This window comes from Prorops nasuta, unplaced genomic scaffold (assembly GCF_024137725.1).
Source record: "Prorops nasuta isolate Cenicafe-Biocafe unplaced genomic scaffold, Cenicafe_Pnas_1.2 PNAS00007, whole genome shotgun sequence".
NCBI classification, from domain to species: Eukaryota; Metazoa; Arthropoda; class Insecta; order Hymenoptera; family Bethylidae; genus Prorops; species Prorops nasuta.
The window spans coordinates 2,959,863-2,974,516 of NW_027116804.1; the positions used below are offsets into that span (position 1 = coordinate 2,959,863).

A 14,654-nucleotide genomic window follows, 5' to 3' on the forward strand; every position below is an offset into this window, starting at 1 on the left:
CACAGCCATCAAAAATATTCTTCGTAATGTTGGAGTCACTTCTTGAAGCTACAGCTTCTGTTAAAGTCATTAATGATTAGAAATATGCAAAAAAAATATTTTATTTCATTAGGAAAAGACATGCGAAATAAATATATGTACGATTATAATTGATATTTTATTCTGTAAATTGAATTTCATAGAGAAAGCTTCCATCGATCTAACAGGCCACTAAGCTTCTTGGTTGACAATTGCGTCCCGTAGCGCAGATGATAAGGCGCTTGCTTGCTACTTAGGCGGACTCGGATTCGATTCCCGCAGATTCATGCAAACTTTTTTAATATTTTTTTTCGTCCTGAATTTTTTTTTTATTACCATTAACCTACTAGATTAAATAATAAATTAAGAAAATAAAATATTTTTAAAAATAATACGTTACATACGAGTCTTAAGAAAATTGACCAAAGTTACGTAATATCATCGCATTTCCTTATTTATTATAAAATCTAATAAGTTAATGGCTGTTTGTTTATAAATATTTTATCTTTACATTCTCATTTAGCGTGTGGTCAGCTTTTATCATAGCTGGCCGCGAAAAAGACATTTCATAATTTTCTTCGGCTAGCTCAGCTTCTCTCGTTTAGACTCGTTGGCTAAACGAACGAAGGTGGAGCGCGAGAAAGAGAGGTCCGAGAAAAGTATACCTCTCTTTCTCGTACTCAAAATATACCAGAGCTATACGAAGGAGACCGAAACATGCACGTACTGCAGTAATGGTATGCGTGCAACGTTCGAGGAGGCAGAAGTGGGGTGCTTTCACGGATGCTTCAGTAGCTCTACGTGTTAGCGAGCCTATGGAGGCAGAGTGGGGAAGCATTTTAGACCCAGTCTGGCTTTACTGACTCGACACTGTATATCAGACTGTCCGTGTCGGTATACATCGCTCTACATTTACTGCCGAATGTGGGAAGCATATATGTTCTTACCTTTGTAGGTTAAAAGAAGCTACTCCGCATGGAGGAACTCCCAGATTGTTAATAAATAAATTGTACACTTTTTGAGGGAAAAAGCTCGAAGGCATAAAAAACCCTTTTTATTGTTTTCCTTGGCTTAAAATTTCACAAACACCTTTTTCGATTACAATTCATAAAATCCACTTCAACGATCGCATTATAAATTTGATTCCCAGGCATGGGCTTTAATTTGTTATCGGGACTATTCTCATTCACTTCTTGAACAACTACATTCTCCAGGCACGGGCCTTACTTCGATAGCCGGGCTATCCTTGTTCGCTTTTCGGGAAGCTTCGTTCTCCAGGCACGGGCTTTATTTCGATAGCCGGGCTATCCTCGTTCGCTTCTCGGGAAGCTTCGTTTTCCAGGCACGGGCCTTATTTCGATAGCCGGGTTATCCTCGTTCGCTTCTCGGGAAGCTTCATTCTCCAGGCACGGGCCTTATTTCGATAGCCGGGCTATCCTCGTTTGCTTCTCGGGAAGCTTCGTTCTCCAGGCACGGGCCTTACTTCATACACTCTGAATCTTATGTTACTGATTTATTCACAATTCGGCACGTCTTCTTTCTGATACTGCTACTAAGCGAGTGATCGCCTTTTTTTTTTAAACAAAAACTAAACTCAACATCGATTTTTTCTGCGTTACTGGGCAAACTAATCGATTATGTAATGTGTTTTAGAATGTTCGATCCATTTATACATTCGTACTGTTACTAACTCGAAAAATATTCGATCTGAATTTAGGCAGTATTCTGTAATACCTTATATGGATTGAACATCCTCCCCCCGTTGAGAGCTTAGCGATCAAACTTCTTTAATTTTCAATGAGAGGACAAAGACATTTTACGTTTCGCTTGAAATCACCTCTGGAAGTTTTGACCGTTACCACTCTCACTATTCCATCGTCGCCAGGATGTAATTCTATTACTCTACCCATGGGCCAATACATGCATGGTTGATTTCTTTCTATAATCAGAACTACAGAGTCCGCTATTATCCCCTGACCTGGATGAATCCATTTAGTTCTTTTTTGTAACTCATTCAAATACTCGATCTGCCATCTTTTCAAAAAATCTAGTTTTATCTTTTGTATTACGCGCCACGCGTTCATCCCTTTATTAATCATGGGAAAATCATCGGACTCAGGTAACATATTTAAAGGTCTTCCAATTAACAAATGAGCTGGAGTTAATGCTATCGGATCGTTTGGATCAGAAGATATTGGACATAAAGAACGAGAATTTAAAATTGCCTCTATTTCGATTGTAAATGTATTTAGTTCTTCTAAGGTAAAAAGCTGATCACCTACGACTTGCTTCAAATGATGTTTAAATGATTTAACCGCAGCTTCCCATATACCCCCAAAATGAGGAGAAAGCGGAGAATTAAAATGCCAGTGAATTTTATTCTTTAATATATACGAATTCCTTTTTTTTCCAAAATCTTCTGATTCCAAAATGCATACAATTCCCGTAATTCACGATTAGCGCCTACAAAATTTGTACCGTTGTCAGTGTATATATTTGCAGGAATGCCCCTTCTTCCAGCGAATCTTCGTAAAGCAGCTATAAATACATCAGATGATAATTCGCTAGTGATCTCGATGTGTATCGCCTTAGTTGTCTCTCTCATACAAATGAACACACATCCATATACCTTTATTCGCTTTTGATTCCTATATTTTTTTTCTTTAATGAACATAGGTCTGAAAAAATCTATGCCAGTGTGATGAAAGGGATTGGAAACTTCTACTCGTGATGTTGGCAAATCCGCCATTTTGTAATCTATTGGTTTAGCACTAAATCTTCTACAACGTACACAACTGCGCACAATTTTTCGAACCTGATTTTTACCGTCCGGAATCCAAAATCGTTGTCTTATAAAATACGAGGTAGTCTGCACCCCAGCATGATAAAATTTCTCTTGAAATTCACGAATAATCAAATCGGTTACATAATGTCGCGCTGGTATTAAAATAGAATATTTCTGCGAGAAGGGTATATTAGCCTTTCTGAATCTATCTCCTACACACATTAAACCGTCGTCATTTAAAAACGGATTTAACGCTGCTATTCAATCTATCTTTATTCCTTTTTTTTCTTTTAAGCATTTCATTTCGGAATAAAATCTTTCAGCTTGAATTAACTGTAATACTCTAAATTCTGACTGTTCAACCTCATTCTTTGTTAATTCTCCTCGTTGTTTATTCGATTTTAAAAAACGCAAACAATATGCAACTATTCTTAATAACCTCGAATACGAAAATGATCTTTTGAATATATCGTTGTCATTACCCATGACTAAAAAACATGCCTCAGTTCGCTGCCCGCTATCGTTATGTATCGGAATATGTATTGATCGAGGCCACATGTTTTCATTAAACTTGAGCCACGTAGGTCCATTAAACCAAGTTTTATTCATTAAAAATTCGTTTGGATCTTGTCTCCTGGATAAACAATCCGCAGGATTCTCTTGAGTTCTCACATGCCGCCATTCAGCTGATGAATTCAATCGTTGTATCTCTGTTACCCGATTAGCTTCATAAGTTCTTCACTCCATAGGTGTTTTGTGAATCCAGTGGAGTGCTATGCTTGAATCGCACCAGAATATTATTTTATTTATTCGAATTTTTATAAGAGATCGGATCTCTTCGTATAAACGAACTAAAGTGAGAGCGCCATTTAGTTCTAGACGTGGAATAGTTATCTCCTTTAACGAAGCTGCTCGGGATTTGGAACAAATCAAACGAATAATAACGTTTCCATTTTTATTTTTGGATCTTAGATACAAACAAGTTCCGTATCCTAACTTGCTAGCATCGCAGAATCCATGTATCTGAATTTCACATACTTCATTTATCAATAAATAACGTTCTATTGATATATCATTCAAAGATGGTAATTGAGTAGCGAACCTTGACCGCCTTTCATTTAATGCTAAGCTTGTTGTTTCATCCCAATCAAATTTTGTCCTTCCAACACTCCTGCACGATTAATTTGGCCATGAATATTACAGGACCCAACAGACCAAGTGGATCAAAGATTTTAGCAACCGATGATAGTATGTTTCGTTTTGTGATCTTACTACTCATGTCGCTTTTTTGAACCGCATATGAGAATTCATCACTGGTTGCATTCCAAAAAACACCAAGTTTGTTTTTTTCGATTGTATCGTCTTTTAGAAATTGTATATCAGACATTTTTTCATCCATGAATTCAACAGCTTGAGGATGATTAGATGCCCATTTTCGAATTTTAAATCCCCCTAATTTTAATAATGCTATCAATTCGTTTCTTATATCTAATATTTCGTTTAATGTATCAGCGCCCGTTAACAGATCATCCACGTATAGGTTATTTTTTAAAACTTCAGCCCCAATGGGAAATTTGTTTCCTTCATCTTCTGCAAATTGCTTTAAAGTACGAATAGCTAAAAATGATGAAGAAGATACTCCGAACGTGACAGTATTAAGCTCAAATGTTCTAATTTCATTCTGATGCAGCCACAATATTTTTTGATAACATCGATCCCTTTCGTCGATCAAAATTTGTCTATACATTTTTTCAATATCTGCAGTAATCATATATTTACATAAACGAATTCGAACCAAATGCTCAAAAATGTTATCTTGTATAACTGGACCAGTCAACAACAAGTCGTTTAATGATAGCCCCATTTCTCCTTTAGCCGACGCGTCAAACACTACTCTGACTTTTGTTGTGAGACTATCTTTTATTACTGCATGATGTGGCAAATAATATCCATTTTCTGTTTCTGAATTCAATAATGTCATATGCCCTGTATCTATGTATTCTTGCATAACCCTTTTATATTCAATTGCCCATATTTGATTACCTTTCAATTTTCGCATTAATGCATAAAATCGTCGCATAGCAATCATCTGAGAATTGCTTAATTGCGGCCTAGCTGTCTTAAATGGCAATCGAACAATATATCTTTCTTCTTTATTTCGAGGAGTATTCAATTTATAATGAGTCTCACATGCGTCATTATCACTTACAATTTTTTCTCTTTTCGCTGAGCTTGCTAACGCTATTCGATTAAAAAAATTAGCTAACTGACAACTTTCTCCCTTACTCTGTATTTTATTAGGTAATTCGCCTACAATAACCGATCCTATTAATGTTTTTTGAGCGTATAAATCGCATTCATCATGAGACAGCTTAAATTGACCAATGCTAAATAAGGATAACGTTGCTCCTGATCCTATGAGCAGATCTATTTGTCTAGGAACATGAAATTGAGAATCAGCAAGCCTTATGTTTGACGGAACTTTTATACTTTCATGAGGAAATAATTCATTTGGAATCGATTCTGCTATACGAGGTATTACCAAACAAGTTAATTTCTTATTAAATTGTCCGTGTACTGAGTAAAAAGTGATTTCTGAAATTCCCTTTGCCGCGGTTCTAATATTATCAATTACATCAATTCTAAACTCACATGGCTTAACCCATGCTCTTAATCTTTTTGCCATACTCTCAGTTATGAAGTTAGCGTTCGCGCATGTATCTAACAATGCCCTACAATTAACGAACCCTCCTCCTACTTCTCTTAACCTCACCTCAGCGGTCATTATCAGCTGAGACATGGATCTGGTCGCGATTGTTTTTGTCGTGACCGCCGTTTGTCAATTTACTCCCCCTGGTCCCGCTTTTTCAATGTCAATATTATTATTTTTGCTAAGTTGTGTTGGATGACGCGATTCATTTCTATTTTCACTTCGGTGGAGTGATGTATGATGAAAGCGATTACAATTTCTACATTTTATCGAAAGGCAAGTATTATTGTGCACGCGTAAACAATTTTGGCACAAACCAGATTTGCGTATTTGATTCCATCTTTGAGCGACTGTCATTTTATTATATACAGGACATCTAAATACAGCATGATTCTCTCCCAAGCAAATAGAACACTTCCCTTCCTGAGCTGTAGTGAACATAATTCGGGCATTGGCATTGCTTCTTCCGATCTTTAACTGATATTTTTGATCACTATTAATAGCTGCCCTCTTTCGAGATTTTTCCTTTTCTATGGTAACCATTTTATAAGCGGTACCCGCCATGAAATCATATAATTTTCCTAACAAAGGAATTTCTTCCAAATCTAGACTTTCTTCCCATCTAGCACGTATTTTTATTGGAAGTGATCTTTCTAATATTCTTATTAAAATTGTTTCATCTACTCGTACGTCTAATGTTGCAAGCATATTTACATGTTGTTTCATGCTATCAACCATTTGCATTAATTCGAAATTGCTATTTTTCTCTTGTATAGGCATATCTAGAATGGCATCTAGATGTTTGGAAACTATTATCCTCCTCTTTTCATATGACTCGATTAATAATTTCCATGCAAGTTTATAACTTGCATCGCTTGCGTCGTATATATTTATTTTATTTAGAGCTTCCACCTTTAGTGAATCCTTTAGGTACAAAAATTTCTGTAGATCAGTGATACCTTCACGCATGTCTATCATTGTGACAAATGTGTTTTTATACGATAACCACTGTTCTATATCCCCCGCAAATTTAGGTAACTGAGTAACCGGCAATTTAATACTTTTTATTCTTTCACTTTGCGATGTTCCTGACAAATTACTATTGTTCGAATATTCAGGAGTGCTGGAATTACTGGGTTTTAATATATCATTTACCTTACTCGCCAAGCTATAAAACCTATCCTGAACTTCTAACATGTTTTCAAGGTGATTTCCGTTCGGCTCAATTACCTCTAATTCGTCATGCAACTCTTCATAATTTTTAAAGTGTTCGGATAACCGTTCAAATCTTAATCGTATATTGATATCATCTAGTCTGTCGTTTTCAATCGCGTTTGTTAAAATAGTAATTTGCGTTTTGAGCGTTATTCTCTTTTGCATTATTAACCTTATTCTCCCGTTATGCTCCATTTTGCTTTTGATAACTTTTAAATCTTGTAACCTTACTAATTTCTATTTATTATGATTATGTATAGCAATTTAAAATAATCTTCAATACGCTCCTTTTTGCTAAATTAGATTCATGTGTGTTTTATTTAAATACAATATGCAAAGAAATAAATTTGATTTTATAATATTCGTTTCCCTCGCTATTGAACTATGAGCATGCGTAATCAAATTGTAAATAGTGCAAAAAGTGAAATTGCCTTTTTATGTTTGCTCCTTCATTATGGAATTATAAGCGTGTGCAATCAACCCGAAATTAATGCGTGTATTGCAACTATTTCCTTAAAGCTTGATTTTTTCAATGCTGGGGTGAGACTGTACGCAATGCTATGTTAACTAAAATATATAAAATATTTAACATATATCGCTCGCCATTTCGATGATTATCTGCTTCCGTTGTGAGCTGCCTCTGGATAACCTTGGAAGATCCTTTTCCGCATTTGATATGAAGTGCGCTGCGCTCTCTGGTCGATATATATCCGCTTGAATTTGCCGCTCCTCTCTTTCGTTGTCGTTTCACTCCCGTTGCTAACCTTGTTGATTGCTCGACGACATCCTTCACGAAGTTCCTCTCGTTCTCTGCTTCATTATCCCTTCAGTTATTCTCGAACTTTCTGCTGCTATGAATCTTTTTTCATTACAGCCACTTTTCACAGCTTTTTTCCTTTAATTTGCGATCACTATTACTCACACACGAATACCTCACAAGAGGTACCAAATTGTTCTTAACTTTGTAGGTTAAAAGAAGCTACTCCGCACGGAGGAACTCCCTGATTGTTAATAAATAAATTGTACACTTTTTGAGAGAAAAAGCCCGAAGGCATAAAAAACCCCTTTTTATTGTTTTCCTTGGTTTACAATTTCACAAACACCTTTTTTGATTACAATTCATAGAATCCACATTAACGATCGCATTATAAATTTGATTCCCAGGTATGGGCTTTAATTTGTTATCGGGACTATTCTCATTCACTTCTTGAACAACTACATTCTCCAGGCACGGGCCTTACTTCGATAGCCGGGCTATCCTTGTTCGCTTTTCGGGAAGCTTCGTTCTCCAGGCACGGGCCTTATTTCGATAGCCGGGCTATCCTCGTTCGCTTCTCGGGATGCTTTGTTTTCCAGGCACGGGCCTTATTTCGATAGCCGGGCTATCCTCGTTCGCTTCTCGGGAAGCTTCGTTCTCCAGGCACGGACCTTACTTCATACACTCTGAATCTTATGTTACTGATTTATTCACAATTCGGCACGTCTTCTTTCTGATACTGCTACTAAGCGAGTGATCGCCTTTTTTTTTTAAACAAAAACTAAACTCAACATCGATTTTTTCTGCGTTACTGGGCAAACTAATCGATTATGTAATGTGTTAGAATCTTCGATCCATTTATACATTCGTACTGTTACTAACTTGAAAAATATTCGACCTGAATTTAGGCAGTATTCTGTACTACCTTATATGGATCGAACAATATAGTCATAGTGAAATTCATACAAGCAAATTTTTGAAATATCTAAAATACTCATTCCCACGTAAATTGGTTTATCAAATTTGGCGGACAATTTCGATAATTGAATCGCGGCCCAAATTCTGATTGTAATTCGCGAGACTAAGAAAATTCGGTTTGGAAATCAGGGTTTCCGTCCCGTATCTTCCCTCCCACTTGGTTGCGAGCCTCACGTCAACTCTATTCCTCACGTTCTCCATTGTTTTACCGAAAACCGCATTGTTCATCAACTTGAAGAGATTCTTCTCAAATTCGTTAGTAGACGTGGTGCGCAAACGCGTGTTCAGCTCGATGTAATCGCGTAGCCAGGTAGACTGCTGAAACTTTAAACCGCGATGTATACGCTTCAGTACGAGTCCATTACGCATATATTGTTGCAGAGCGCGATAATGTATTACGTAACGGGTCTTATCGTTTAAAGTGGCCAGCAGCTTCTCCTGGCTCGCGCCCGGCGGCTTCTCGCGCATCATGCAGAACGGTAGGTCGGCGTGTTTGTCGTGAAGCCCACGCGGATACTCCAAATCGACCTCCAAAATATAACCCTCGGGAAGATCCGAGGGTATAGCGGAGACATCGAGATTAGCAGCGTCCTCGATACACCGGAATCCATAGGTGGGCAGAGGCTGACATATTGCCCACCCATACAGATTGTTTACGTCGTAATACATGAGATATTTCGACGGTTCCGCCGAATCGTAGTCCCGCTTGTACCGATTGTTGGCCCTCTCGTAGCGATGAGAGCACTGACTCAAACCACCGCGTATACCGCGCTCTGCGAACAGCACATATCCACGTCCGTGAAAAGCTCCAGCCTGATTCCCGTATGCTTCAACATCGCGTCCCAGGTGAAGCCCGGAAGCGTATAATAATGGGCTGGATCCATGTTATAATTTAGCATGCAACTAACGCGAAAACTTTCGAAAACGTCGGTCAACAATAGGACATCGGTCTTCAAGTACAGGTCACTGTACTCCCCAAGTGTACGCATCTGGAATTTGGTCCCTACCTCTACGGCATAATTGTATGCTTCCTCGCTGATATCGCTGTCGGTCAGTCTGTTGCGAAACGAATGGCGCGGTGGTAAAGCCGTCTCTTCCAATCGAGCCGGACTATCTATATAGTCGTAAGGAAAAATACCTTTCCTCGTAAGCAAGTTAAACTGCTCGACGCTCAAGTCCGAAAATTGTGACCTCAAATTTGTCAGCTGAGATTCCGTCAAGTACGAGCTCAATTTGTCCATACTGGAGGCCATAAATTTGAACGAATAGATCAATCTCAGCCGTATATTATAATTTCGCAAATATTTGGTGAATTAAATGTATTTTTCCTTATGTACAGGCAGCACATATACCGATCCCTCATACAAATTAGCGATCGTCTCGAAAACATAATGCGAATCATAGCCGGAAAAATTGTGGAAAATCACTGGAATGACATGAGAATCTGTAAGATTTAAATTGCAATTATTGTGAGTCGGTCCTCTGTCTCTGCCGGTCAGATGATCGTGATCGTGATCGCAAATTCGAAGTTGATTTGGAAGAAACGGCTTTTTGCATATATGACAATTGGGGTCATTATAGTGACGCGATCGTTCGCTAAGACTACGATTATGCATGGGCACGATAGTCCCCAGTTTCTCGCTCGCGATGCGCGCAATGACCTCGAGCGCGCGTACAAACCATTCATGCAGTCGGCACCACGATGAGCATCGTATCTCGAGAGTGTCGCATCGCGAGCACTTTTTAAATAATAGCCTACACTGATAGATTCATGTTTCTGATAAATATTACGCGCGGTTCGATTGTTCAACTTTTGGTAATATGCACTCGAGATCCGTGTATACGACGAATGGTAGTCGTTCCCCATTTTTTATGTTCTTGAAGGAAACCCAGCGATCCTTGGACTCTCTCGGTAGCATCAAGCGGAGATTATCGTTGAGCTTCGCGTAATCCTGCTCATGCGACTCGAGCCTCTCCACTGTGCGAAAGTAGTGGAAACATCTAAAAAAAAGTAATATAAAACATATGCAGTTATATTTGTATCATTATTAATACATACCGATCGCTTATATAATGTGCAATTTTGCTCTTGGTGAATTGGCTTCGCACCAGTCTCGACAGATTCCTTATGCACATAAAATGTGCAGCTCCCTGTTCATCGTTGACGAGAAGAAGATTAACATGCCTCGATCTCTTCTTCTTAGTCATCTGAAGAAGTACAATTTTGATTTTTGCGTCGATATTTTGCTCTTAATTCTCCAAGGTAAAGATGTTGACCGACACGTCATTATCCGTCTCGAATTTCGGGATCTGTTTTAGCGTAGTCGGAAAGGTTATGCTACCGACGTCTAAAACAGTCCGAAAATGTGGATAAGAAAACGTGCGCTTTGGATTAGTCATAGGTTTAGCTGGATAGAATGCCGCCGTCACGGACCACATGAAGGCTGCGTTCCGTTATTATTGCATGTACTCGGAGTATACTGCAAGTATACTTCAAATCGTTTCAAAATAGCTTGCAGTAAGTTTCCAGTATACTGCAAAAGTCCTAGGGAAATTCATGACGTCATGAATTTTTCGTCACTTCCTGCCAATTTCTTACTGCATTTGCTGGGCTTTTCGAGGTGAGGTACAAGCAGTAATTCCACAAAAATAAAAATGGCAGCCTCGTTAGAAGAATTAATATTTCTCAATGAAGAAAATCAAACCATAAAAATAATGGTTAATGCAGAAATTGCTGCAAAGGCTAGGTCTGGTAAGTTTAATTACTTTGTATTAAATTATATTTATAACATAATTTCTTTTTGTATATAGTAAAATATGTATATTTGTTATAGATATTATATTTGCTCAAAGCTTATATGAAAATTCAAATCAATTACAAGAAGAATTAGTAGATGACCCAGAAGAGGTGAATGATTTTCAAAGTACAGAAAGTAAGCTTCAGCCATATATCAGCCTTTCTATTTAAATTATACTTATTATTCATGTCTTTCTTAAATATTTGTAGATACATCTATAGACCACCACATTTGGTCTGATAATGAGACGAAATTATTATTAGCAACTTATAAAGATAATAAGGATAAGAAAATAAGTGTAAAATGTTTATTAAAAAGAATATCAGAAAATATGAAAGAGCAAGGTTATAATATTGCTCCTGAAAAATGCAATACGAAGCTGCAAGCATTGAAACGATCATTCAAAAAAGTAAAGGATCACAATAAACGCTCGGGAAATGAGAAGAAAACTTGCAAGCATTATGAGGTATATATTTTCACCACAAGTTTAATTAGCTTACATAGATAGTAAAATATTTAGAGTTCAAATAATTTATATAGCTTTTGATATGTCATAGATGTTACAAGATATATTTGAAAAGGAACCATGGATACAGCCTGTCGCAGTAGCTGGAACATCAATTGAACCTGATAAAGAAAATGAAGGTAATATATTATAAATATATTGTGACGCAATAATCTAGCTATTCCTTTATCTGCATTATCTTTCTTATTAATAACGAAAGAAAAAATATGTACATTTCCACGTTGCATAGAAAGGGTCATATATAGGAAAGAAAGAACAAATAATGTTTATGAAAGGGCTTAAATATTATAACTATAACTTTTAAATTTTTATATTGCACTCTACTGATAAAGAAGAATAATGCAGATAAAAATAATTAGGTGTTACTTATCTATAATCTTATTTTTAGAACCGCCAAGGAAAAAAAATAAAAAAGATGTATTACAGTTATTATTAGAGGAAAAGAGACTGAATAGACAAGATGCCAACAGAAGGCATGAAGAGAAGATGAATAGAATTGATGTAATGCATCAATTGTTACAAAATTTATCCAAAGAATAACCAGTATTATTCATTATGATAATTATCAATAAGCATAACCTGAAAGTTGTGATTGCTACATAAATAATATAAAGAAAAAGTTATAAGTTTTTGTTTAAGCGATACATAATCGCTCACTGTGATAATTATTATTAGGTATGATATAAAACTTAGTGATTGTTACATAAATACATAAGTATATTTATTATGATATTTTTTGTTAAATGAAATAAGTTGCCTGCTTTGTCAATATTATTATTATACATAACCCAAAATTTTGTCATGTTTGTTACTTAAATATATAAGAAAGATATTGTAATTTTATTTAAGTGAAACAAATTATGGAATAAAACGATATAAATTTACTTATTGCTCAATTATTTATAGAGAATAATGTGCATCTAATCAAATTTAAAGAATATGATTACTTGATTAATATGTATGTATTAGATCTAACATAACTTAAGAAATTGGAATGCTGTACATATTTAAAAATATTTATATTTCGTTGTTTAATAAATACATTATGGCATTTCGCTTACAAATTCCTTCTGCTTTCAAAGTATTAATATTGCTAGTATTAAAATTTACACGATTATCACTTCTTTGTTTGACAAGAATTGGTATATTATCTAACATATCATTTCTTAATATGCAAATATTGTGCAAAATACAACAGGTAATAATATAACGTGGAATTTGGTTTGTTTTGGTCATGGGTAGTTTATCGAGAATGCTTCGAAATCTCCCTTTAAGAAGACCAAAAGCTCTCTCAATAATCATTCGTGAAGATGATAAAATAGTATTGAATTTTATTTGATCCTGCGAAAGGTGACCATTATCTTTAAAAGGGACCATTACATATTTTTGGATCTCGTATGCTGCATCTCCAAGAATATGACTGTTGCAAGGAAAATTTGTATCATTCAACATGTCTATGATGTTGGATAATCTGAAAACACGCATATCGTGCACTGATCCCGCTTCTCCACAATACACATGTAGAAATTTTAGATTTTCATCACATACAGCCTAGAAAAAATACATATTTTGTATAAGTAAATCGTTAGTAAAAGCAATATTCAATGATGAAAGTGTTTAAAATACCTGCAGTTGTAAAGAGTGATTGCCTTTTCTGTCTATATATGCCTCAGCTCTTTCTCGTGGTGCAGCAATTTTTATGTGGGTACCATCTATGGCTCCAATTACATTCGGAAACCTATAATTTTGTTTAATTTTCCTCATTGTTGTTTTTGCTTCCTCGACTAATGGCCATTTTATAAATGTATGTAGAAAGCTATATAATGCATTAATCACCCTTCGAAGAGATCTCCAAGCAGTTGATTTGCTTATACCAAATCTATCTCCAACACATCTGTATATTAACAAAATTTTAATATGTTGATTTTAAAATGTATTATTACTTGTTTATATTGAATGAAACTGAAAAACATAATTTAAAATAACCTAAATGAATTTGGAGTTGCCATAAGCCACAACGATAGAAGCAATTGCTTTTCTGGCAAAAGTGAATGACGTCCGTATCTTTCTGATTTCCTTTCTAAGTAAGGATGTAGTAGTTCTATCAAGAAGTGAAACGTGTTTCGTGTTATTCTGTAACAATCAATTTACATGCAAACAATTTAACTAATTAACCATTATTATTGCTACTTTTAAATATTTATTCTATTGTTTAAAACTTACCGAAAATGTGATTTGAAATCAGCATCAGAGTAGTTGCACACAATAGTTTCAAAATAATTTTTCATTTTTATCCTAGAAATTCGTGTAATAGTCCTTAGCTCCGTAAAATAAACTTCATCGTTATCATCACTACTAACATCAGAATCTGTTTCTATTTCAAAAATAATAAAATTTATAGCCGACGAAATTATTTCTCTCCTCTCCATCCTTTTTTACAAAAAACCACAATTTGGAATAAAATTTAATATAAATCAATTTATTAGACTTCAAAACAGATTATTAAGATTGGTGACTGTACCAAATACATCTAGCATAATCTAGCATCAAGCCACATCACAACTACAGCTTACTGCAAATCCGTTCCTTTTTACATTTTAGGCAGTATACTCGCAGTACTAAAGTAAAAACGGAAAGCTATTTGCAGTATACTGTAATGACGTCACTGTTACTAGAGATGTACTGTACTGGCAGTAATAACGGAACGCAGCCGAAACATGCATTTTCACTGGTTTCTAAATTTATCAAAGCTTTCCTACTTGCGATAGCAGGTGGCAGAGTAATTTTACAACCCGCGTGCAACGGGTTAAAACGATTAATGTTAACCAGTAAATAATAGATTTTTTGTAAAGCCCATCCACTATCAC

General features: G+C 35.9%; 4 protein-coding genes across 4 annotated transcripts; all 4 read right to left on the bottom strand.

Annotated features, from left to right (window-relative positions):
* Nucleotides 1–1,805: 1,805 nt before the first annotated feature.
* LOC136774872 (uncharacterized) lies at nt 1,806–2,767 on the bottom strand. Its single transcript, XM_066729350.1, has 2 exons — nt 2,648–2,767; nt 1,806–2,399 (listed from the first exon to the last, which is right to left on the bottom strand). Exons 1-2 carry the CDS (start codon nt 2,765–2,767, stop codon nt 1,806–1,808), a joined length of 714 nt encoding a protein of 237 aa, XP_066585447.1.
* Nucleotides 2,768–3,950: 1,183 nt separating this feature from the next.
* Nucleotides 3,951–5,489, bottom strand: LOC136774873 (uncharacterized). The gene has a single exon (XM_066729351.1). It carries the CDS (start codon nt 5,487–5,489, stop codon nt 3,951–3,953), a length of 1,539 nt encoding a protein of 512 aa, XP_066585448.1.
* Nucleotides 5,490–5,642: 153 nt separating this feature from the next.
* Nucleotides 5,643–6,923, bottom strand: LOC136774874 (uncharacterized). Its single transcript, XM_066729352.1, has one exon. The coding sequence runs from the start codon at nt 6,921–6,923 to the stop codon at nt 5,643–5,645; it is 1,281 nt and encodes a 426-aa protein (XP_066585449.1).
* A 5,881-nt stretch (nt 6,924–12,804) lies between these two features.
* Nucleotides 12,805–14,216, bottom strand: LOC136774875 (putative nuclease HARBI1). Its single transcript, XM_066729353.1, has 4 exons — nt 14,011–14,216; nt 13,774–13,920; nt 13,414–13,681; nt 12,805–13,338 (listed from the first exon to the last, which is right to left on the bottom strand). Exons 1-4 carry the CDS (start codon nt 14,214–14,216, stop codon nt 12,805–12,807), a joined length of 1,155 nt encoding a protein of 384 aa, XP_066585450.1.
* Between the last annotated feature and the right edge of the window lie 438 nt (nt 14,217–14,654).

What these genes read in the sequence shown, in the direction of transcription:
- LOC136774872 (XM_066729350.1), bottom strand. Translation starts at nt 2,767, where the DNA reads ATGGCGGATTTGCCAACATCACGAGTAGAAGTTTCCAATCCCTTTCAT. An exon ending in GGAATCAAAAGCGAATAAAG is followed by an intron (nt 2,400 to 2,647) that starts GTATATGGATGT and finishes TATATATTAAAG; the next exon opens with AATAAAATTCACTGGCATTT.
- LOC136774875 (XM_066729353.1), bottom strand. Translation starts at nt 14,216, where the DNA reads ATGGAGAGGAGAGAAATAATTTCGTCGGCTATAAATTTTATTATTTTT. An exon ending in GCAACTCCAAATTCATTTAG is followed by an intron (nt 13,682 to 13,773) that starts GTTATTTTAAAT and finishes GTTAATATACAG; the next exon opens with ATGTGTTGGAGATAGATTTG. An exon ending in ATCACTCTTTACAACTGCAG is followed by an intron (nt 13,339 to 13,413) that starts GTATTTTAAACA and finishes TATTTTTTCTAG; the next exon opens with GCTGTATGTGATGAAAATCT.
- LOC136774873 (XM_066729351.1), bottom strand. Translation starts at nt 5,489, where the DNA reads ATGGCAAAAAGATTAAGAGCATGGGTTAAGCCATGTGAGTTTAGAATT.
- LOC136774874 (XM_066729352.1), bottom strand. Translation starts at nt 6,923, where the DNA reads ATGGAGCATAACGGGAGAATAAGGTTAATAATGCAAAAGAGAATAACG.